The sequence below is a fragment of the Podarcis cretensis genome (genome assembly GCF_951804945.1).
Source record: "Podarcis cretensis genome assembly, chromosome: 1".
Lineage (NCBI taxonomy): Eukaryota > Metazoa > Chordata > Lepidosauria > Squamata > Lacertidae > Podarcis > Podarcis cretensis.
Genome location: NC_137170.1, coordinates 80,049,106 through 80,073,927, shown reverse-complemented (window position 1 = coordinate 80,073,927; position 24,822 = coordinate 80,049,106). Strand labels below are relative to the sequence as shown.

Below are 24,822 nucleotides of genomic sequence, written 5' to 3'. Positions count from 1 at the left end.
GGAAAATCATGCTATGCATCAATGATGTTGCAGACAATATCCAGGACTACTAAGCCATGTTTTGTCAAGCAAAATATGCCAATGAGAGGCAATATTGCATTTTAGCAAGTTGAAAATGTGGTATTTGTCTTTGCAGAGATGGATGAAATATCTGACTGTTTCTCTCTCTCTCTCTCACACACACACACACACACATGCGCGCGCGCGCACACACACACACACACACACACACACACACACTCCCTCTAACAACAGAGATGCTAAAGGATGTTTGTCCGCAAGACTCAGTTCAAAGCTGCAACCAGATTATATTCTGGCCAATTTTATTTATGTATGATCAAGTTGATAGAGGTGGGTTTCAGTAAGGAAAGGGACAAAGTTCTGTTTGGCTGTGTAGCTCACTGTAGTTACTTTGAAAAAGACATATATATTTTTAACCAACTTCACAGAATAGCAGGAAGAATAAAAGATGGCTATTAGACCACATTGTTGAACCACATCACAGTCAGCCCCAGCCTGTATTGCCAATGGTTCAAGTTGATGGGAGTTTTCATCCAACATCATCTGGAGGGTCACAGGTTCCCAATTCCTATTATAACTGGTCCTCAGCCTTTAGGTTAGATGAAAAAGAAAAACCATGTGCCTCATACATGCACAAATATAGGCCAAGCAGAAAGAGCATCAGTGGAAGTTAGCAGGCCAGCAAACCTCATGCAGTATGTGTGTTCAGTCAGGGCACGGTGACAGCTAATTTTCTCAGTGCTTCCTGCTGTGAAGAACAGCTCAAGGACTCTCTTGAGCTTCTATTCTCGAGGGTTTGGCTTCAGACAGTCTCAGAACCTCATTATCCCTCAGTTTTATTTAAATACCATTATTGAATAATTGATATCCAGTAAGTGTAGAAAACATCTCTTCCAGTGTTCAGTGTCCCACAGAAAAGGGGGGAGGGGAGGAAGCATCCCTTGCTTTCATTTAGAAAACAAAACAAAAAACATCTTAGAACATATTTCCAGAATGTGAGTTGTTACTTATAAACATCAGAAAAAAATGCAACTGTTAATGTTAATTGACACACCTCTGGGACATTATGTAAAGTGAATTTAAGGCATAAAACCCCATGGACACAGTGGATTGCAGAGATCTGCGGCCTTATACAAAAGTCATTGCAGAGATTTAAGATACAGTGTTTGTAATATTAAAGTGTGCCTGATGAATTTTTCCAGAATTAGAAGTGATTTCCAGCTTAAATGCAACATACAGGTTATGGGACTTTTAAGAAGAGGGTTATTGTTTGGTTTGGGCTAAGAAATTATCAGTCAGAACCAACAAGATTTCCCCCTTCTGGCCATGAAATACTAGGTTACATGCTGTGGCTGCTTAATGTTTAAAACAGAGTGCAGAGATAGTTAGCAACCATCTTTAACCACGTTCTATGAGAGATTAAGGGACAACAAGATATTACAGCACTGGCCTGGCTTGCACACGACACCAAGCCACAGTTTAACAAACCACAAATCAAGACTGAATTGGCCACAGATGCTTTTCTTCTTGATTTCAGGGGTGTTTAAAGGAACTATTTTAATCAGGTTTAATAGCAAATATGAAAATAAAATGCAGGAGAAAGTGGTTGGCAGTTTTGGAACAGGACATATTTTTTGTGTACAAAACACTTCCAAAGGCACAGCTGCACGTATTTGATCCTGTATGGAACATAAAAATGATTAATTTGTTTGTAAAATCTGTGAGAGAGGGGCTTAAGAAATATTTGCATGCGTCAAAGATTTTTCTTCAGTTTGTCTACTTTTTCTGGTGTGTTCTGTACAATTTAATACTGTATGTGTCAAGTAAAAGGGTTTTTGTTTTGTTTTTTGTTTTAAACCAAGACCAAAAAAGAAACTCTTGCTTCTTTAGCTTCCATCATCTGGCAGTTGAGTTCTAGGCTGAAGCAAAACAAATGTTTGTCTTAATTATCCTCTGCAAGATCTAAAAATAGCAGATGAAGAATTGCTGTAGAAGTCTTGGAAGAAAATGCTGACACTGAAGAGTTTAGTTTCTATTTAAAGTAGTTTGTCTCCGCTAGTATCACACCTACTTATTAACATCTTGTTTCTTCATTTTAAACTAAAGCAAAATATACTTCTAACATGCAGAAGCAACACTAAGCTGTCCATCAAGTCTATAGAAAGTAGGAGTTGGGAGTACAACCTGTCCTATCAAGTCTTTACTGCTCATTACAAAAATATCCTCCCACTTCTTTTCTGTCAACTCCTTTTGCTGATACGGCTCATCCAAAAGTATATTTTAAACTTTTATCTGGGTTGGTGAGAAGGGGAGGTCACAGGCTCAGAGATTACCAGTAATTTAGTTGAACTGGCCTTATGCCAAGCCATAGGGTATACCTAAGCAGAACAGGTTTCATGCCAATGTGAAATCAAAGTAGCTGCCATCATTCTGTTACATTTTCTATCCGGCTAGGAAGGTGCCAGGTTAACCCTGAAGACATAGCTTGAGCACCACTCTTAGTTAGCATAGAGATCACAGGAAATATCATCATTTCCACAGTAAGCACTATAACTACTTTGTTGCTTGACAACACAAATAGGTTTGACCATTGTATTGTGCTGTTTTACAAGTGATGAGTCAGGGATGCTGGGTCAGGTTGCTAAGACTGAGTGAATGCCTGGATTACTGTACAGGTAGTGAATCATCCTTCTAAGAGCATGCTTTGAGTGGATGGGGTCATGGGTGGAACATAGTTATTTCATATGTGCTCTTCATTCTAAAAGTTGAAAAAATTTCAAGCTGAAATGTCACTTTGTGACAAAATGGCACCAGTCTCATGGAGAAAAAACAAATAGGAGTGTGCTCTGAGTCAGAGGCGTAGCTAGGGGGAGCAGTGGCTGCCACACTGTGGCATGTTGCGTGTGGGAGTGACACAGTGGCTCGGGCGCCTGCAGGCTCACAGTGAGGTGCTTGCGCCTGTCTGCCATCTCTCCCTCAGCTGCCCTACAGCTGAGGGGGAGGCAGCGGCAAGGCTCTGCACAGCACACCCTGCCCTGGCTTGCCCCACCCAATAGGAGGCTTGCCCCAACCTCATGGGCAGCTCATCTGGGCACAGGGCATGTGCACTGCCCTGGGCACCTGGGCGGCTAGCTATGCCACTGCTCTGAGTGATTCCCAACTCCTATGAAAATAGAATGATCATGTAAATTATAGCAAAATAGTATGAGGGCCTAACGTAGCTCCATCCTGTTAGTGGGTGTGGTGATACAATTTAAAATGCTAGTGTTGTGCGGGGATGGGCGGCTGAATGCTGAATACTCCCCTTGCAACTGCTTTTCTCCACTTGGACTTGCTTTCAGTACTGGAGCCCACTCTTGAGAGGAGCGTGGGTGAGTTTAGCACATCTTGCCTGGTCTCCCACTTTTTGTATTCCAAATTGTACCTCCATCCCTTGCTTTGCACTTCCTTGGTGCTAAGGATGGAGGAATCTCTCAGTTTCACATTTTTCCAATCTTCAGATCTCCAAATTTCTGCATTCGTTTGTAATTTTCTTTTCTTTCAAAAAGTCCTCATGAAATGTGAACAGAACTGAATTTCCCTCTATCCCAGCTTGCAACAGATCTGCTTATAGAGACACTGATCTATGGCCATTGCATGTCATTTCGATTGTTGTCATATAGCTCTATCTCATTGCTCCCTCTTCTCTAATCGAACTGGTTAAAAAGAATAAGTTTAACAACTGGTGTTGTGATTACCATTCTATGCTAGGGTGCTGTGCTGTGTGCTACTTCTTTATGTTCTTTCTTAGTTTTTTCCAGAAATCTAGAAATTCAACTCAATCTGTCCCATTAAAGAATACTAACATCTCATTTCTGCTGACATGAGCAAAGCCTTGCTGGGAGGCGAGCAGGGGTTTTTGATGAGTTTTATGAGTATCTGATGCATAGCATTTCTTTGAAGCCTCAATGACCTGAAGATACTGGTGCTGAACACAACTGATTTTGAGAGCCAATCGGCCATGTCAGAAAATGAAAGGCTGATTAAAATCAGATGTTGCCTTTAAACTGAGCTCCCTTACATAAGCAAATTGTCGACAAATGACATCATGCTACTATAGAAATACTAACTCCTGTGCTTCATACTCTCTCACCCTCTCTCTCTTTCATTCATTTTAAAAACTTAATCATGGGTGCCTTGTAAAGTGACAGCAAAATTCCACCACTAAAAAAAAAATGCAGTACAGCATGAACAACTATTTACTGTTCAGAATAATTTTTTTTGCTAGCTCAGCAAAAAGTATAACTGGTATCACAAAATACACAATGTTGTTAGATTGGGCTAAATCAGAGGTACCCAATGTTATGTACTATCTAAAGCATACAGCATGTTTTGCGTAAGGAATAGTTTGTCTCTGTGAACACTTCTGCACATATTATCTTATACAAATTCAGCCCCTTCCTGAAATCCCTTAATTGCTGGCTTCCCACTGGCAGACCCAGGCTTGAGATTTGTCTACCCCAAACAAGTCATTAGGAATAAATGAAGGAGAAACCTCGTAGTTATTCTAGAGTGAGATAAGCCATGAGTGCAGGTTCACACATAATGCTAAACTAGACAATGGTTTTAGCCAGCACAGTGGCCATGATTTTTGCTCTGGGATTTTACATATCTGCTCCCTTACTCTAAGTAATATGAGAACTCAGTTTGTGAGGAAGGCATTTCAATTTGGGGGGGGGTGTCATAGTTTTTGAGGCTTAAAAAGTTATATTTGTTTTCAAATTTCCTCCCCAGTCAATCCATTGGAAGAAGGAGATCATCTGCATAAAAAGGAAAAGCAGTATTTCTTTCAACCTGACCAATGATCATCAGTTGTGTAGAAAAAAGCAGAAAAGTTTTCACTGACTATGGAGTTTGGTGGGCAAGGCTGAGAGGGACCATGCTAAGGACTGCCTGAAAGTGCCAGCTGCGGACGGAAGAGGTGGATGCAAAGAGGCACATTGAGCACTTGGAATGTTTTCTGTCAGGTAGCATCAAGGAGGGAGAGGCCACCCCAGCCTCAAGACGTGCAGCGTGAGACTTAAGGACCATCTCAGGTAAGGCCTTCCGTGTTTCATCTGCAGCATTCACTTGTTTCATTTCCTGTGAATGCTTATGTGGATTTAGTGCTTTTGACAGAGCAGAATAAATACTGAGGCTAAATAAAGGGTTACCATTATTTAGGGCTTCCAGCTTGTGTACTGACCTACTTAGTATACTCTAAAGAAAGAAAGGGAGACTCAAAAGGCTGAGACTTCTGCCATTCCTGGACTTTTTCAGTGCAGGTGGAATCTCATGATGAAAGAGACCCAAGTTTTTGCTGCTCTACAGTTTTTCACTCAATTTGCATGCCTTTTTCTGCTGGGAAGGTCTACCCCAGGAGGCTTGAAACCAGTTCTGAAACACCTCCATGTTCTGTGATCAGCTGTCATCCTTCACAATCCTGGCAGCATTTGTACCATACAGAGTTGGCCACCATTTCATAATGTTCTGCTTAACCTATTCCATGGATCGGGTTAGGTGGAAGAACTTACTCCTGATGTTAACTACCTGTTTTTTCCAACCACATAACCAAATTTATTGTGCGTACGGGAGTGTACCTGTCATGAGCCCTATGGAGACCTCTTGGCATGACTAATCAGAAAGAGAGGAGAAATAGGATAAGAGGATAAGCTTGTTGTTTGGGAGAGGCCCAAGTATTCTTTTCAGAAGACACCCCCACCCCAGTGGTGCCAGATATTCCAACAGAAGATGGAGGTGCATCCACTACCCTCCCTCATGAACCGATGGCAGTCTTGTATTTTAGTATCTGGTTGCAATTAAATTCCTGTAAGGTGCACAGGGGATTTCATAAATGCAGAATAGGTGCTAAAATATATCTTCAGTACCACCCACCCTTTCAGGGACATTTTTCTTGCCCTAGGTATCCCAAGACTAGAAGTAACCCATGCAAAATGAAAAAAAAATAGCCAAAAGAAATGGCTTAGGACTAAATTTTAGTTGAGAGAGGTGTTCAGCACTCTCCGTTCTTGTTTATTTTTAATTGCCCTTCAAGCCCGACCTTTGCTTTATGGGAATTTGGTGTGGCCTGTATTCTAACACAGTGGTTGTGCTGTCATCTGATGCAGTTAGACTGGTATAAGTGAACGACAAGGTAAATTAACTCTGGTTTTTGTCTTGAACAGTTCTGGACTGGTAGCTTTCTGTCTCTATTTAAAAAGCATTATCAACATTTTTGATTAGGAGAGTGTCTAGGACTGCAGTTGCATTCCCCTTGTCATCACAAGTATGAGTCACAGTTTCAAGCCAACCCTTTCCTGTTGTTTTATTGCTTTTGTAGTTGCTTTGTTTATCTTATATTTTTGCTATGTTTATTTTATACTGTTGTAAGTGGACTTGAGTTGGCATATTGTCAGATATAATGGAATATAACTTTCATTGTAAATCAGTAGTACTATATGTATATTCCTATCTGTAGAAAAATTGATAAATGTGATTGAAAACCTGGAAAGATTTTGAAGGTGCTGCTTCTTGCAATAATTACCTTTAGTTGCCTGTCTTTTTCTTGCTGGTGGTGATTCCCCCCTCCAAAAAGCTTGAGTTGTGCAATATGAACTCAATATATATTTTATCGTTATTTTATTGTTTACTGTTATTTAGCTTTAGGATAGGGTTTATGGCTTTTAGTTGTAAGTGAAGCCTTTTTCTATTAGCACATTTGTCCCCCTCCCTGCTATGACTGCTGCTTATAATGTCATTGTTCACCTTTTCCTTTTCTTACAGCCTTTGACATGAAGAAAGATATAGATGCCTTAATAGCAGAGGAAAGGGCAGAAATCATTGCTAAGTATGAGAAGGTAAGAACCTTGCTTTCCTCCCACTTCATATGCTACCAACCAAAGATTTCTTTTCGCTTAACTGTCTGCAGAACACAGGAACTTGTAGTAAGTCAACCAGATTCAGAAAATAGCAATATGGGATATTCAATTTTCCCTTGATCAATGCCATCCATCTTCAAATCATCCTTATTATTTGGTTTTTCATACATTTTGGAGAGATGAAGGGACCATGGGGTCCTAGCAAGTGAGGGATTAATTGGCCCCAGTATATTGACTATATACTACGCAGCTTGTTTTCGCTGTGTGCCCTCTGGTTCTGCAGCCAGACATGTATTTCCCCAACATTCTGCAGAAAGCAGAAACTTCAGTAAAGGGTTCAGGGTCTCAAAACACAATGATAAGGAAAGCTATAAGTGCTACAATTTCATTTCCCATCCTTGGTCCTTCTTGTCCATAATGTATAATCTTTTAAATGGTCCCCTCCAGTTTCATGCTGAGCCACAGGCAAAGAAGAACAGTGATACTGCAGTCATTGTAGAAATAAGGTACTTGCAACCAAAAACAACGTATTTGTGCCCAGTGCATATCATAGGCAAGACAGCTGCCATTGTACAAATATTAGTTCATACCCACCCATCACTTTGCTGACCTGCTTTACGCTTACAGCTTATAAAAGACACAAAATCAACCCATGGCTAGTCTTGGATGAGTAAAAATGACGTAAGAACAGATGGCATCATAAATTTTCTCCATTTCTTCTCAAAATGATATCATCTGTTAGTCACCATAGTGTAAACTATTGTGCAACCTTCTTTACAGGGAAGGCAGGAAGGAGCTCAGATTGATCCATGGGAAGATGCTGACTTCACTCTCTACAAAGTCACTGACAGATTTGGGTTTTTGCAGTAAGTTCCCCTTTTCTTGTCCTCTTCATTTTGCTGAAACTAGTGCTGAAGGCCGCAGTTGCATCCCTTTCACTGTCATTGTTGGGTCCTCCACCACTGTACCTCAGCCAAGTGCCTTTACTAGTACTTTTGTCCACTTGTGCAAGTCAGAAGCAGAGAGGAAATTACTTTCTGATGCTTATGAAAACTCCTGCCATGATAAGGAACAGCTAAGCTATGAGAGGGCTTGGTCCTTGGAAATCAATATTTGTATTTCCTTTATACGGGCAGATTATATACTTAGGATGTAAACAGTTTCTGAAAAGCATGGAAATGCAGCAGTGTTTCAGCTTTCTACAGCTGCCCTTTAGAGGGATTCAAGTGTTCAGAGTGAGTAGCATTATAACCCCTCTTTTTCGCCACCTCTATTATGCTGGTTTATGCAAATTTATAGCTTTTTGTTTTATGTATTGTATCCATCTGTGAACAGGAGCCCAAGGGAGATCTCCTTTCTGACACTGTTTCCACATTTTCTGGGGCCAGGCATCATTGATCAAATGTGAAATAAAGAAATGGTCAAGTTAATCAGAACCTCCTTAGCCAAGTAGCAGACCAGTAAGCTGCTATGGGTAGCCTCCACCTAATGCATCCCATCAGTGCAAGAATTTTCACCTACACAGTGGAACTTCCTCCCTTCTTCACTCATACACACCCTGTGGCCTCTTCAAATCTGCTGTGGAGTGTTGGAGGAGCCCCTATAACAGATTTTTGGGCAGTAAAGGGAGAGAAGAGTGGTAAAATGTTCCATTGCACAAGCAGAAATCCTTCTACTGGTGGAATGAGTCACTTAGTGCTACTTTGGATACAATCCTATGTGTCCGTCCGTCCGTCCCCCCCAATCATTTGAAGCATACCATCAGACCTCCTTTCTGTACAGGATCACTTTGCTTGTACACTTCTTGCATTATGCATTGGTTCATTTAGAATTTTTCATCTTTCAGTGAGCATGAGCTACCAACCCGCAGTGCTCTGGAGGAGAAGGTAGGAACTGGGAGCTTTTCTTTCTCTGGACTAATTGGGGGGAGGTGGCAGCTGCTGCTGCTGTGTTTGTTTTTCAGTAGCAAGTGATGAAAGACACTGCAATTATTAACATAAGAATCTTAGCTCTCTGGATAAATAATAATAGCTCTTCATCCCAACTTAAACACGCTTGCTTGGAAGCAAGTCCTGCTGATTTCAATTAGACTTCCAGATGACTGTGTTTAGGCCTTAGTCAGCCATGAAGATAATGGAACTTCACCACAAGGAAGGTTTGATTATATTTCCTCTGTATATTCTAAAATGCAGCACCAAAGCTTCATATGCAAAACTGGGAGGCTGCTTGCTGCAGCTTAGCTTGACCTGAGGAAGAATGGTCAGCTGCTGAATTCTTGTAAATTTTGCTGGCAATAATTAGAAGGATGGTTGGGCATTATGGATAAATTAGAGATGAGAAAGTGTGGCACTGTAGTCATTAGATCTGCAAACCTAATTGATTGAGGGAGTCTAAGCACCCCACTCTGTGTTATTCCTGTCATTTTTAGGGTCAAGTCCAGCATCCATCAAATCATTCAGTATCTTGCTTGTGGGTCATATGTGCTGTTACAGTTGAATGAAAGAGCATATGCCATGCTCAGAGTAGGTTTATGCAAACCTAGCTGTACAGCATTGTGTTAAGCCATATCATACATTGTACAGTTTGGATGAGATTCAAGATAATAATACTGAAGGAATAGCACAGGAGTGCCTAACCTCAAGCTCTCTAGATCCTGTTGGACTCCAGCTCCCATCCTTTTCAGCCAACATGGCCAAAAGTTAAGGATGATGAGAGTTGTAGTCCAGTAATATCTGGAGAACTAATGATTTTCTACCCCTAAAGTAGCATATGAGCTAACATTTTATTTGGAACCTTCTACTTTCTATCATAAGGAATGAATGCAGTTGGCGAAATTCCTTCTTGTCTGTTTAAAGCTAAAATATTTAAAGCTAATGTGTTATGTGTACCATATGACTCTATATTCTGATGGCTTGGATATCTAGCTCTTCCTTCTTTCTTGCTCACACAAATTGGAAATCAACTCTCTAAACTACACTTTCAAAATTCTTTTCCAGCAAAAACTTCAGGAGATTGAACGAGTGGACAAATGGCTGAAGATGTTAAGAAAATGGGGAAAATACAGAAACAGTGAAAAGGTGTGGAATTGTAACACATTTTAGTAGCATTATTCTAGCCTTTATTTTAAGAAAATGGAAGACTGAAGAGTGTATTGTGTCCTTTCTTTTCACAATTGTGGTGCTGAAAACTGTGTAGGCCATTGAAGGCTTTGTTTCTGTCCTCTGGCCACTTTCAGCTATGTGAATGAGAAATGTGTGTACATTTTTCATGAAGATTGTTTGGGCCTCTGATTACAGCAGTACTTTATCACAGTTGCTGAGTCTGACTGTTCAGTAACATTCTGTGGTGAATAATGCTGCGTCATACTCAGACTAAAGAATAAGAATAAGCAAAAGGAGACTCCCAAATTGAATTGGAATTTATTAGCAAACCTGGCATTGTGGAATTAGGACTCTGCACATTCTGGGAATGGCTAGCTCACTACAGAAAGAAGCATACTAGACCCAACAGAGCAATTACAGAATGGTGGAGTGTTCATTTTGTGTCATTCACCCTACATATGAAATCTCAAATGCTTAGTGCTACAACCGTCCCATTGTAATTAGTGTTCAGTTGCATTTTAATAATGGTCTTTTCTGTGTTTTTAGCTTGTTCTATTTTATCTGTGTAAGTCTCTTTGACTAGGGAAAAAGCAGGATATAAATATAATAACAATGGTAAAAATGGATCATTTAGTCAGCTGTGCCTAAGGCTTAAAAAAGTCCACCAGCCTTAAAGCATTTTATCATGCTGGAAAAGGAGCCCAAATATCAGTGCTCCTAGTCAGAGTTGTTCAACAACGTGTACATTGCACTAGTTTTGCTTGAATTGCAGGTTTCGGAGAAAAGGATGGGGGAGAGAGGCCTGGATTATGATCAGTGGTATTTAGCAAGCAGTTATTTGCAGAGTTGGTTGTACTGTAATTTTAAGAGTGTATGGCCCCTAATCCAAATGAAGGAAAGTTAAAATGCTTCCTTCTTGTAAGCACCTTCTTCTAAGAAGTAGGTCAGCAGCTCTGGAATACCATGTAAAATTATTTAGCTCCCAGAGGTTGGTTTGTTTCAGTTTGTTTTCTACATTTTCACCAAATGGTCTCAAAGCATTTATCAACAATAAAATAGCAATAAAAATACGGAATAAAAAAACATATATGAACATAATAAAATATCCAGAGCAAATCCTTTCAGTTGCCTTTGGAAATCCTTCCTTATTTCAAAACGTTAAGAGTCAGAGAAAAACACGTAGGGAAAGAGGGAATTGCTTTCTCAGGGTGGATTATTGTTTCCTAAAACAGTTTGTTTCAAAGTGAAATGGCTGCCCTTCTGTGATTAGTGATTCTCAGGGCACTGAGGCATTTTACAACTTTGATTTTAAGTGGATGAGAACTTCAGATAGATAAACTAGAGGCTGTTTGTTCATTATAATTTTATCTTGTTGGGCACTTGCGCCCAGCAATGCTCTGAAATGAAATATTGGCAGAGAAGTAGTGCTGAAAGCTATTTACTCTACATGCTGTTGGGTTGGCACTAATTAAAAATCTAACTTTTAGAACCATAGCAAAAATTTGCTCCGTTCTCTGTAGATTTCTTAATTGTACAAGAAAATGCAGTTACCACTGATCTCTGAAGCAATGAGGAATTTAACTAGCCTGGGATGGCCTTGAATCCTGGGTATCATATAATTTTTTGTACTGCCATTGTACCCTGATTTAATGATCTACTGGTATTTATTGTGGCTTAATCTTTCCTCTGCTCATGGAATATTCCTCCCCCCCCCCATACCTTTCATTTTCTTTTTCTCATTGAATTAGTACATTCCAGTCCAGTTAGGAATACTGTAGTATTCAGATATCACACTGTACAAACATGGAATTTTGTAGTGAGCATGGAATAAAGGTACCCCTGTCCGTACGGGCCAGGCGTGTCCGACTCTAGGGTTGTGCGCCCATCTCACTTAAGAGGCCGGGGGCCAGCGCTGTCCGGAGACACTTCCGGATCACGTGGTCAGCGTGACGAAGCTGCTCTGGCGAGCCAGCGCAGCACACGGAAATGCCGTTTACCTTCCCGCTATAAAGCGGTACCTATTTATCTACTTGCACTTAGGGGTGCTTTCGAACTGCTAGGTGGGCAGGAGCTGGGACCGAAAGAGGGGAGCTCACCCCGCCACGGGGATTCAAACCGCCGACCATACGATCGGCAAGTCCTAGGCACTGAGGTTTTACCCACAGCGCCACCCGCGTCCCATAAAAATCTCTCTGTTTGAAAAATGTATAGCTTTTATGGATACACAAATAAGCATGTTAATATCTGAACAAGTTCTGGTGAAACCATAGAAGCTGGGTGGTGTGGAATGGGGAGAATAGGATTTCTACTGAGCAGTTGGTAAAGGCTTCAGTGCCTTGCATAGTTCCTCTTTTTCCTGTTCAGAAGTAAAAATAATTATGTAAAAAGAGGTAATTGAATGATTCTATACATGTCTTAAAATGCTTCTGTTCCTGATACAGAATTTGTGTTACGTTGCTGCTACATTTTGTGTGTGTGTGTGTGCGCGCGCACACATTTGTGTATTCAGGTGCCTTATTAAAACAATCATGATTCAACAAAGAATATAAGTGAAACTTAATGCACTGGTGCTAGTCATAACAGCACCCATTTATTTCTATGACTGTACTGCAGAGTCTTTCCCACTGCTGGTCAATAATGAAAGAGCCAATGCTGGGGGTTTTTTTGTTGTTTGTTTAAAGGTCTGGCCTTCTCTAGAATGCTTTATTCCTCTTATTATTCTCTAGATGGAGAGTAGGAATAAGTAAAAAAATTTTTTGCTGAATTGACAGTCACTTGTTTCAAGATTCTTGGAGCTTCTTGAGCGAAAATTAAATGGATCAGTGCCATTATATATATGTACACACACACACACACACACACACACACATGGGCCAGATTCAACTAAGTTGTTGAAGTCAGCATGGGGAGTCCCACTAGTGCAGTGGGACTTCCTCCCCTCTGCTTCCCCCAAGGGATATCTGACTGGGACATTTCGTTTCAGAATGACTAGATAATCTGTATAAGCACTGCCAACCTGCTACAAGTTTTGTTACATTTAAAACACACACCCACACCCCTCAGCAGTTTGTGCTAATTTACTTTACTTTTCTTTTAAAACTGTGTAGATGTTCCGCAGAGTTTATAAAGGGATTCCCCTCCAGGTGCGAGGCCAAGTCTGGTCACTCCTGCTGGATATTGAAAACATTAAGATGGAGAATGAAGGAAAGTATGAGGTAAGTCATATTTGGTTTCATACAACACAGAGGTTCATGGTGTGGTGGGACACTAACCAGCCAACCGCTCAACTGCTCCCCCCCCCCTTTCAGTTCAGTAAGTTTTTCAGCTCACTTTTTTCTTCTTCATATTTTAGCACTTAAACTTACTTTAATTCAAAAGTGAAGGAAGGCATTTGACTGTCAGAAATATGGTGTGCACAATGTTCAATGCTTCCCTTCTCTGTTTTAAAAAAGATAGAGAGTAAGTGAGCTCTCCCGTGCATAATTGTACAATAGGAGAATGCATACCCTCCAATAAATGAATGAATGAATGAATGAATGAGAGAAAAAAAATGTTTTTAAAAAATGCTTATCAAATGCTAAATTGTCCTAATTAGTTATGTGACCAAAGTTATCCAGTTGATGACCATGATACTTCTGCAATCATATTCTACACAGCAGTGAATCACGCCCAGGAGGAAGAATTTCATTTTCCCAAACACAAGACTTTGCAAACCCTAATGCTGAAAATCTGTCATATCCCCAGTACAAAAGCACAGTCTTGAAGAACACGCAGACTGTATGTGATAAATGAAAAATATGAGTGTGAAAACCTAAGATTGTAAAAGATATTTGTACTTCTGTGAAACAAAGTATATTTGACTGCTAAAAAGCTATGCAATTCATATTCTTGGGTCCAGAGATCTCTTGCAGTAACAGAAATTTCCTTGTGCAAAGCAGCTCTACCAAATTATCTTAGTTTTCCTCTATCTTCTTGCAGCCCCTTGAATTGCATTGTGTGCCATTCCAGAGGCTCATTGACCCTATGGAACAGCTTGAGGGCAGGCAAGGGGTAGTAGGAGAGGGACCAGGAAAGCCCTACTGCACAAGCAGAGTTTTGTTTATCTGAGGATTCTATCCATTGATTTCTAGGCTGCGCTTCCTTTTAATAAAAACAGCATCATCTGCATCAATGACCAGTATATTGGGAACTGTGTGCTGCATAATATGGAACTTGTGAAGAGAGACAGAATATTCAGACTAAACGCCAACCTTCATTTTATATGTTACTCTTAGTTATCTATCATGTTTTTTTCTGGAGATTTCTCCCATATGTTATTTATGATTTTTAGCCTTTTTTATATACAAAAAATAAATTAAGTAAATAAATGTAATTTAAACAAAAGTGTATATAACAGGTTACAGGTAGGTAGCAGTGTTGGTCTGCTGTAGTCAAAACAAAATAAAAAAATTTCTTCCAGTAGCACCTTAGAGACCAACTAAGTGCCCATACCAATAACAAACTTAGGATTTTGTTTTGTTTTGTATATAACAGGATTTGCTTTACCAATATCTCACTACCTGTTTAATCCCAATTTTAGGGATTTTTTCCTTGGTAGCAAGCCCTTGATCAACAATAATTTGTCACTGACACCCCTGTAAGAATTCCACTTCTAAAAGCAGGCTTGTCACAGATGCAAGAGATTTCCTGGCCTCTGAAAAATTTGGAGCTGTCCTATTTCCTCCAAGGTTCTTTCCACAGCCAGTGTTGTGTTTCATAACATAAAATCCACAAAGGTGCTTCTTTTGAAAGCAGCCAGTTCTGTACTGTAAATGAGAGTGGTATTTATTAAGAAAAGCAACAGCATTTTGAGGATTTTTTTTCCAAATGGCCCATGTCATTTCCCAAATAATATGCATATGCCACAGTTAGTATGGACCAAAACTTCAGAGAGAACATGTGACTGCCACATGCTCTCTGAAGCCAGAGTGGAGTTAACAACAGGGTCCACAAATAAATCTCTGTAGAACCCTCTTCCTCTTTTCCAGGAGTCGTCAGAAATGTTTGATGTGCAATGTTTAATAATTCAGATAGTTTCTTTCCTCGGAACATAAGAAGGAGAAGGACGCTTTGTCTGTGAGAATCTGTCAGTTTCTTATTTTGTTGAGCCATTGAGTTCCATAAACAATGTTTTGTCAGCCTATCCATGGAACTTGGAAGTATGGACATAAGACTCCAGTTGGTTACAAAAGAGCGTAACAAAATCAATTCTTTCAAAACATCCAGATAGTTGCAGAGTATAAAGTAATTACATGCTGCCTATGAACTGGCGTGTCACTGATCGCAACATTTCCCAGTAACTACTTCCACTAACTAAAACAGCTGTACTTCTGAGGCATGGTTATCAAGAGAATTATCTCAACTATTGCCTTTGCATCCTGTTCAGGGGATGTTCCCACCTAGCCTTGTCACACAGCAAGTGATTAGAATAAACAAAAGTCACAAGCAGTTTAACTAAGCTCCTGAGGGGTCTGCAATAAACAAGAGACTCACTGTATAATAGGCTTTTCATGAACATAAATCCAGGAAATCGGCTCTTCATAATCCTCCTCATCCTTCATGCCACCTGAGGCCAGAAATTAGCTCTTAGTGATCTCAAAGAAAGTCGGAGCCAGATTTTCATAAGGGAATGTGAAAGGATTGATTTCCAATAAAATCTATGGGCCTTTGTCGTCCAAACTATTTTAAGCATCTTGCTACTAGAAACAAAGATTCGTGTTGCTTTGGCTACAGCTTCATATCCAAATCCAGCACGCCTTCATCTATGCAAAATACATTCTATATGCCCCTCTAGATTGGAGTTTATGTGTCTGACCAAAGTGTGTGCACACACTCTTCCTTCTCTGTCAGCAATCCATTTTGCCAACTCAGGACTATTTCCTTCAGTTTGAGTTTTCACAAAGGGCATCTGTGTGTTGCTTCCATCAATGAAAGTGTAATGCATTATCCATGTGCTTCTTTGAGGGCAGACACAGAAGGTTATGTTGAAAAGCAGGAGTGTCTGGCATGCAAGTAGACTGGCTTATATAGAATATGGTGAACTTCCCAGCATGTTCCCTTGAGTAAAAATAATAACATAAGTGACCTGCAGTTTGAAAAAGACTCTGGGAAGATTGGGAAGATTTATGAGGTGGGACTTTTGTGGGATATGGCAAAAAGTTACATCAAGACAGTTAGCCTAAGAGATAACTGTAAAGTATTTCAGAATGTTTGCCTGCGTTTGAATATTGTCATAGCTTGATAGCCTCAGATAACTGAACAACAGAAAAGTGTCTTTTGAGTTATTTTGTTAGTTAATAAATAATAATAATAATAATAAATTTTATTTATATCCCGCCCTCCCCAGCCGAAGCCGGGCTCAGGGCAGCTAACAACACTAAAGTTAGTTAGTTAGTTAGTTATTACACTTATATCCCACATTTCCTCCAAAGAGGTCAAGGTTCTCCCCTTTCCCATTTTATCCTCACAAACACCTTATGAGGTTGGTTTGGTTGAGAGATAGTGACCGGCCCAAAATCAGCCAGCTAACTTAACAGTTGAGTGGAGATTTTAACCCTGGTCCTAGTCAAACTCTCTAATCCGGCATTCAGGGTTCTGATCCAGCTCTTGGAGCATTATTTTCTAACTCTCCCTAGACCCCACAAGGTAGCATTAGGGAAAAAAGCGGGGAAATAAAGTAGACACACTAGAGCCCCAGCACCCTAGTAAAGTATGCAAATTGCTTCCTCCCTGGCCAAACATTTGCTGGGAGCCAAGGGGATGATTAATGCCCCCCCCCTTTCAACTGATCTGCACAGATTGGCTGTGTGCTATTTATGGGTTCACTCTCATGTATGTGAGAGTGTGGGCTGGCTACACCTACAACTGGTATGGAGCCCCCAGAGGGTTACTCAAGGGTGAATATGGTCCTCTGGCTAAAAAAGTTAGCCATACCCGCTCTAACAGTTAGTTAGATCACATACATAAGTAGATTTTCCTTACTAGTAACACCTCTAATCTGACGGCTTTGTTATTCCAAATTATTTGCATCAACTTCAGTTAGTGTTTTCTGTTGTCTATGTTGTTAAGCCACCCAAAAGCAGAGATTCAGATACCTCTAGATAGTTCAAAATATTTTCTTAATGCTTTAACCCATCTTCCTTCATGCAGAAAATGAAAGAACAAGCCAAGAGTTTCTCATCAGAAATCAAGCAGATAGACCTTGATGTCAATCGCACCTTTCGAAACCACATCATGTTCCGGGATCGCTATGGAGTAAAGTGAGTTTCTCATGGATCTTCCCTCCTATTTTAAATATATATTATCTGTGATCCTTTGTCCAGCTGCTTTATGTGCTTAATGAAACCTTCTAGTTCTTGGAAAATGTCAAGGAAGAGTGTAAACATAATGAACAGAGATCATGTAAGTCTCCAGGGAGATGATTATGTAAGAGTAATTAAGAAACAAGAGAGTACATTTTGATTCCAAGAACATTTAAGCAAAGGAAAGAAATGGTAGCAAATAAATATTGCCCCATGAAAGACTACTAAAGAACCAGACATCACCCCATTCAGAGGGAGGGGAGCACACCTTTTCTCATTCCAAATCTATTCTCCATTCCTCCATCTTCCTAAACATGCTTAGGATGTTAAGTTCCAGCCTTCAGTGGATAAGGTGGAAGGCAAGAACTGGCAGACTACAGAATCATCTTGATGTTGTTTAGAGATAATGTTTGACAGGAGGACAGAGTCTCCCTCTTGCTAGCGCACCCTTGAGAATATGGCAGCCTGTTTGTGTATTCATTGGATTCCACAACCCATTTATTTATTAATTACATTTCTCTACTGCCCTTCATCTGAAGATCACAGGGCACTTCACAGTATAGAAGCACAAGAATACACACCATAGTAACAAACAAAAACAATACCCCCCGCCCAGTTTAAAGGGCCATATATTGTTTAATTAGCCAAAGTCCTGGGAGAAGAGGAATGTTTTTGCCTGGTGAAGTTGCCAGGCATGCTTCCTTTGGGAGAGCATTCTCCATATGGGGAGACACACTGCACATGTTACCACTGTGCAATGTGCCAGTTCTACTGCTTAGTTTCTCATACGGTTACAATATCCTTCTTCTGAAGCAATACAAATAATGAGCACCTTAACTGGTAAAAAAATAAAAATAAAATACCAAAAAAGGGCAGATCCCACTCTTTGTTGTTTTTACTCATCCTTTTTTTTCTTTTTTTTTAATAGGCAACAAGCCTTGTTTCATGTCCTGTCAGCCTACTCAGTTTACAACACGGTAAGCTGTTAAGAGATTCAGCAGGAAACTGAAAAGTGTTATTTGGTAATAATGTTTTGTTTAGCTTAGAATAAGAATTTAGTTTCTGTGCTGGCAAAACATACTGCTCTTGTACAAGAAATGAATGTACAGAAAGTATTGAGTGGCATAGGAAAATGATGGGGAAGTGCACTGAAAATTGTGGGATAACAGTAGGGTCAGATGATGCCACATAACCTCCACACAAACAAATCAGGACGAATGCTCAATAAACAGCGACAATGTATAACCTCCACACAAATTTGGCAGAAGCAAATGGGGAGGAATGCAAAATGAGGTTATCTTGAAGAGCCCAGGGTCATTAAATACAGAACAAGTACTTGATTCAATGTATATCATTTTCTTGGATGGTATATTTATCAAATTGCATTCATATCTTTAGCTCCAGGTGCTGCTAGCAACATTCATGATGCTGGAAGCAAAAAACAAAAGAATTAATGGGGGTGGAGTGGGGGTTGTTCATGAAACTGGAAATTCTGCAGATTTCAACCATGCTGTGATAGCTCTGTTTTTATACAAAGAAAGACACAGCCGCATATTTGGGCCTTGCTATCATCCTATTTTCTGAGTAGCTTTTCTGTGACTCTGACCTACTATCTGAATGGAAGATATTGGTCAATTCTCTTTGTGACTTCTTTTGCTGCATTCAGTGGCAGCTTCACAGCTGAAGACTCCAATTTGTTACAGTCAGTTAAGTCACTTCCAGCCACAGGGCAGAGAAGAGAGAATATGCTTAAATTAGCTACAGAATTTACTGTTTCCATGAGCATGGGGAGACTCATCCCCACCCCCTTTAACAGAAGATGCTTATCCTATTCTTTGAATTGGCTATCCAGCAAGAATTTAAAGTGGCATGTGTGCAGTGTTTCTGTTTCATGCAGTGCTGCCTATAACGGTTGTGATATTATCTGAATTCACTTATAGCAAAAGTAGGGAATTACTTTTATTACTCTGCAAATGCCAAGGCAGATAAAAGTCCATTATTATTATGCCTATATTGCAGGGAGCAGGACTGTAATAGGGAAAGAGTGAATTACACCAGCCAAGTGTTACATGCATTTTGCTGGGTAGAGGTATAGTGTATGGCAGCCTTGAAGCTTAGTTCATTGTGGCATATTGGGGATTTTATTGGAGGGGGCAGAGGGGTGCTGTGAAGCTGACTTGAACACCAGTGCAATTGATTAAGGGCTGGAGTGAGTGAAGTGAGCCAGAGAAAGAATGGAGAATTTCAGTGGTGAATGGGGATGTTTTTGGGTGCCTGGTCTACACATAGGCAGATGGCAGGTCTACCCACTGAGAAACAATGGGAGGGGTGAATCTAACATGCAAGTTTCTCAGAGACCAGGTCTACTCAGTCCTCTGCTGTCCAGTCACCAGATCTGCCAGAAGGGCCTGCTGCTCCAGAAAAATTCCTGCAGACTCCCATGTCCAAGGATCACCAGTCACCCCCTTGCCTGAATAGTTTGGATAAAACTTGTGTCCCATTCAATGTACTTATGGGAAAGTTGTCTTTTTTTGTGTGTGTAATGTCTACTGTCCTGTAAAGCCGATCTTGTGTAATGTGTGTCTGCACCTTTGGATCTTTCAGGAAGTGAGCTACTGCCAAGGAATGAGTCAGATTGCAGCTATCCTGCTGATGTACTTAAACGAAGAGGATGCCTTTTGGGCACTGGCACAGCTACTTACCAATCAGAGGCACGCAATGCATGGTAAAGTTCAGCTGAAAACACTCTTACTCTTCTCTGCCACCTTTGCAATATTTTGTTTGTTTATTTCCTTTATCATAAATATTGTAAAAAGGTAAAGATAAAGGAACCCTGACAGTTAAGTCTAGTCGCGAACGACTCTGGAGTTGCGGCACTCATCTCGCTTTACTGGCCGAGGGAGCCAACGTTGCACCATCCTTCAACCATATTCCCAGGGCACTTTACAATAGCTTCTGATTTGCTGGACTTGGGACTTAGGCTGTCATCACTATCTTTTTTCCTCATACCTCTCTCATTAGCAATATATGCATTTACTACTGGTGTACAGAGAAGTCTCTTAATGGAACGAGGGTAGGCCCTTGTACTCTGCTTTAAATATGTAGCAAAATACAATTCTTAACTGCAACTGTTCCAACACATCCAGAAAATGTTGGTCTGTTTGAAACCTGGCCACATTTAAGCTCCTTTAACACTCTGAAGCTTTGGGAAGGAGCAGAGAAGAATAATCTCTGTGCAGACTGTATTTTATTGAAAAAGGGAGGGTAGTTTGTATAATCCTGTAAGTAACAGGAGATTAAAGTTTGACCAGCGCCTTGATCCCTCTGCGTATGTCTTGGCTTGTAAAGAGGACCAAAAGAGTCCTCCAGCTCTCCTTAAAAAACAACAACTTGGGTTTAAAGGAATCAGCTGCATTTTAGTGATATTAGAAGTTTGTGATGTCATGTTGCATTCTACTGTTGTAACTTGCAGTAACCCTATCAGGGATGAACAAGGCCTGGCCCAAAGAAACTCAAATCACAGTCTTAGGAGCCGTCTTGGCTAAGTACAAGGTATTTTTGGAGAATAAAAATTACTTAACCTTTTGGATGTTCTGGTCTGCCACAGCATCCATAGGCAGAGTTCCAGATCTTGTCCAAACATGAAACTGTAAAACTCTGTTTTATGGTCAAAACACTAGAGTTTTATATGCACATGTGACACTCACCTTGCTTGGAACTGCTGGTATTTGGGCATTTTAGGAAACAAAGGTCCTCATTATTGCACCCAGATCAGATGTTGTGCTGCTCTTTTTCTTTCTAATTCCTTCTGACTCTGTGCTTTTCCTTCTTTTTTCCTTCCAAGGATTTTTCATTCCTGGATTCCCAAAGCTACAGAGATTCCAAGCCCATCATGAGGCAATCTTAAGCAAACTCTTTCCAAAGCTGAAGAAGCACATGGTAAAAATTTCTGTGGTTAAGTGAAAATTTTCTCTCTCTCTCTCTCTCTCTCTCTCTCTCTCTCTCTCTCTCTCTCTGTGTGTGTGTGTGTGTGTGTGTGTGGTTATTTGTATACCCTACTCTTTCTCCTAATGGAGCCCAGGGTAACAACCATCTAAATATAGAGCTATTGAAGTATCATCTTCTGTTCACATATTCACAAGCACATTTTTCATCATGCACCACTTCCTTTTTAAACCTTTATTGCTCCTGTTAATGGAGAATGTGTTATTTATCTCAACAATTTATTCTGCAATTATGGCTGAACAGAATGAGGAACTTTTAAAAATCTGGATAATTTTATAGGAAAGCTAGAAGCAGGCAGCACTTTCAAGGTAAAATGAGAGAGTAATTCAGCCACTGACAGGACATGGCTATCAAATTCAAACATAACTACAGTACATGGTTATCGTGCCATTTAACATTTGAGGGGAAATACAAGAATATTTCAAGAATGCCAGTTTTCAGAGTTAAAAGAAATATTGTTTGCAACCCTCTAACTTGTCTGCTCAGTGAACATTTTCCTCATTTGTACTCTCCCTTAGGACAAGGAGCAGATGTCTACAGGGATTTATACAACAAAGTGGTTCCTTCAGTGCTTCATTGACCGGGTATGGGTCTTGAGGAATGAGGTGTTCAACGTGCTTATGACTTCAGTGTCCTTTTTCCTTGCACCATATAATTTGTGCCTGATCAAAATTAATATTGTATTCTGCTTGTATTTTCATTAATTAGGATAGTGATCTAAATTAAGATGGGACTGATAAGTGAAAAGTCCTGTTATGCATAGGTTTGTCAGTTGGACTAATTTGCTCTTTAACGTTAAAGTGCCCAAATGGGAATCACATCTGTCTGAATTTACTTGCTGGAAAGATAATTAATACCAAAGTACAAATAGACTTGACTCTGGCTTGAAGATATGTATTGATTTGATAAAGGACATTTTGCTACTGTGGCTGTGCATTGTGGTTTATGTGCAAATGTATAACATCTAAATTTTCTAATATTATAAACAGACCCCATTTACTTTAACTCTGCGGCTATGGGATATCTACATTCTAGAAGGAGAGAGGGTTCTGACAGCCATGGCCTACACTATCCTCAAGTTGCATAAAAGTAAGTTGTTTCTCTCGACTGTTCAGTCTGAATGATGCTAAGAACCTGGGAATGTAACTTTATAAAAAGAGAGCCAATTTTTATGGACAAGAATCCTGCAGTTTCCAAAAATATTTTGTGTTCCTTTCATTGGCTCAAATATAAAAATGGCAATTCTTGGACTTCATATTGCATTTGTTCATGTTTAAATGGTTAGCCTCTTTACTAAATGTGTATCGTGATAAGTTGCTCATCTGCATCACGGGCTCTGTTAGCGTGCACTTCCACACCAACTCTTGAAGTGCCATTTCGTGATGCATCTTCTAGGCCTTCCTTGAAGCCACAGTGAAAGCAAGTAGGAAAACTAATGACCTAATTCAGCTTTTTCTGAGCCTGCAGAAAAGCTCTTCATTTCACCATCCAGTGACTCAAGCTGGATCTGTTAACCAAATATTTACTAACATGGAGCTGAATGCATTGTAGGACAGATGAACTCAAAACAAGCCGAAACCACAATTCTTTTCCTACATATGTTCCAGAAAATCTTACATACTGTTACAGAACTTACTTTATAAGAGGTAGTACTGGCTTGTTTGGCTGCTCTGCTGCATATTAACCCAACTATTAGGGCATTGACCGAGTGCCAAGTGTACCTGGAAGTCACTTATATTACTCCCATGTAGTGACGTTCTCTGTAAGCCACCAAATGGAAATATATAAACTATACAGCTAGCTAGATGTGCAGCAGTCCAATGTGCAGTCTTAGTGTTCTCTTCTTCCATCCATTCCTATGCCACTGCGGATATTTAATCATTTGTTGTTTTGGGGAGGAACTCATCTGATGCAGTGAGCCATTGAAAACAAGTGGCTGATCACAGAGGCATTTACATATGTGGACCCACAGCCTGCTGAGCCCCACCATTGCACTGCTGTGAACAGAGAGGTTTCAGATTACTTAATCATTTTATTTTATTTTTAACTTATCTATCTGATTTGTTCAACAAAACTTTGCTTTTGCATGTAGGTTGTCTTGTATATAACAGATGAGCACTGCCAACCCTACGAGGAGTCCTCATAGATTGCCTTGCAAATGCATTCTGTGTCTGCTGCACTAAGGAATAAGCTGGAATACCCATATATCTGTGTGAAAACTGTCTGAGTGAACCACAGTTTGGGTGGAGCTCACATGTGTCTAGACAGTCAATAAAGGTTACCAGATGGCTTTAGCTAGCTGCTACTTTGTGCAAGGGGGAAAAACTGCCTTAAGTCTAGCATCTTGAACATGTTCAAGGGTTAAAAGTAAATTGTGTGCAGAAAACTAAATGTCCTGAATTTTAAAGGAGACACAATGCAATTTGGTTTTACGTGGTTTCTTTTCTTCTAGGACATATTTTTCTTTTCTTTGTTAGAGCATGTGCGTGTGGAAGAAAAAAAAGGGAAGGGCAATATTGAAATGCTTTTCTGACAAATTCCAGAGGAGGTAGTCGTTTTAGTCTGTTATAAAACACACACACACACACACACACACACACACACACACACAGAAGAGTCTGATGGCACTCTAAAGACCATTGCACTTACTGTAATGCATTGTTAGAAGTTTTTGTAAGTAGCATTCACTTGGTAGGCCACAACCCAGCCTGTTGGTCATGCAAAGAAAGCTATTTGTTCAGAAGTGAAATCCCCAGGACAAGAATATGTGGGCAGTGTGAGCAAGATGGACAGAATAAATGCATTGCACTGTTATAATTTAGTCAGTGTTTATATGTAGTATTTCTGTGTACGTATTATAGCAATGTATATGCCAAAAAATTCATTTACATTGGCCCCAAAGGCAGAATGAAAAGGAACAGATTTCTGCACACAAATTAGATATGTAAATACAGATGCTTTTCTGTGAAGTTATTCTGAACGCGTAGAATTTAATTCCTGAGGATTGTGCATTTTCATGACCAAACAACATTGTCAGAAGCTGATCTGATGCAAACAGTACCAGGTAATAGAGTGCAGCTTTACTCCTCCTAGAGGTGTTATTCTGAATCTGAGTCTGAACCGTTCTGCATATGGCTGCAGACAGCAGTGTGCCAGACATTGCTTTATTCAGGCAAGAGGTTCTGATTAATCTAAATACCACAATGATGAAGTTATGCAACACTATAAATTTCCGCCAGGCTAGATCTAAGGGCATTAATTAGAGACAGAGAAAACTGTAAGTATAGAAGGCATGTAAAGGCATACAAAGCAGAACGTATCAAATGACTCACACTTACTGCAAATTTTACCTTTTTATTGTCTGCATTGATAGTTATTATTTTGTTGAGATCAGCACTATTCAGTGGAAACTATATGTCTGAACTCTCATGGTACCTTTATTGTGCTGCATTTTCTGCT

General features: G+C 40.0%; 1 protein-coding gene across 2 annotated transcripts in view; it reads left to right on the top strand.

Annotated features, from left to right (window-relative positions):
• LOC307213143 (uncharacterized protein) overlaps nt 1-24,822 on the top strand; it is a 100,155-nt gene that overhangs the window by 66,494 nt on the left and 8,839 nt on the right. For both annotated transcript variants that reach the window (XM_079970867.1, XM_079970866.1), the window contains exons 2-13: nt 4,795-5,096; nt 6,823-6,896; nt 7,698-7,783; nt 8,764-8,803; nt 9,914-9,994; nt 13,126-13,233; nt 17,207-17,316; nt 18,287-18,335; nt 19,963-20,083; nt 21,203-21,297; nt 21,882-21,947; nt 22,353-22,452. In XM_079970867.1, the coding sequence (XP_079826993.1) occupies nt 6,831-6,896; nt 7,698-7,783; nt 8,764-8,803; nt 9,914-9,994; nt 13,126-13,233; nt 17,207-17,316; nt 18,287-18,335; nt 19,963-20,083; nt 21,203-21,297; nt 21,882-21,947; nt 22,353-22,452 (922 nt within the window). In that variant the 5' untranslated portion in view covers nt 4,795-5,096; nt 6,823-6,830. The remainder of the gene's footprint in view (nt 1-4,794; nt 5,097-6,822; nt 6,897-7,697; nt 7,784-8,763; nt 8,804-9,913; nt 9,995-13,125; nt 13,234-17,206; nt 17,317-18,286; nt 18,336-19,962; nt 20,084-21,202; nt 21,298-21,881; nt 21,948-22,352; nt 22,453-24,822) is intronic.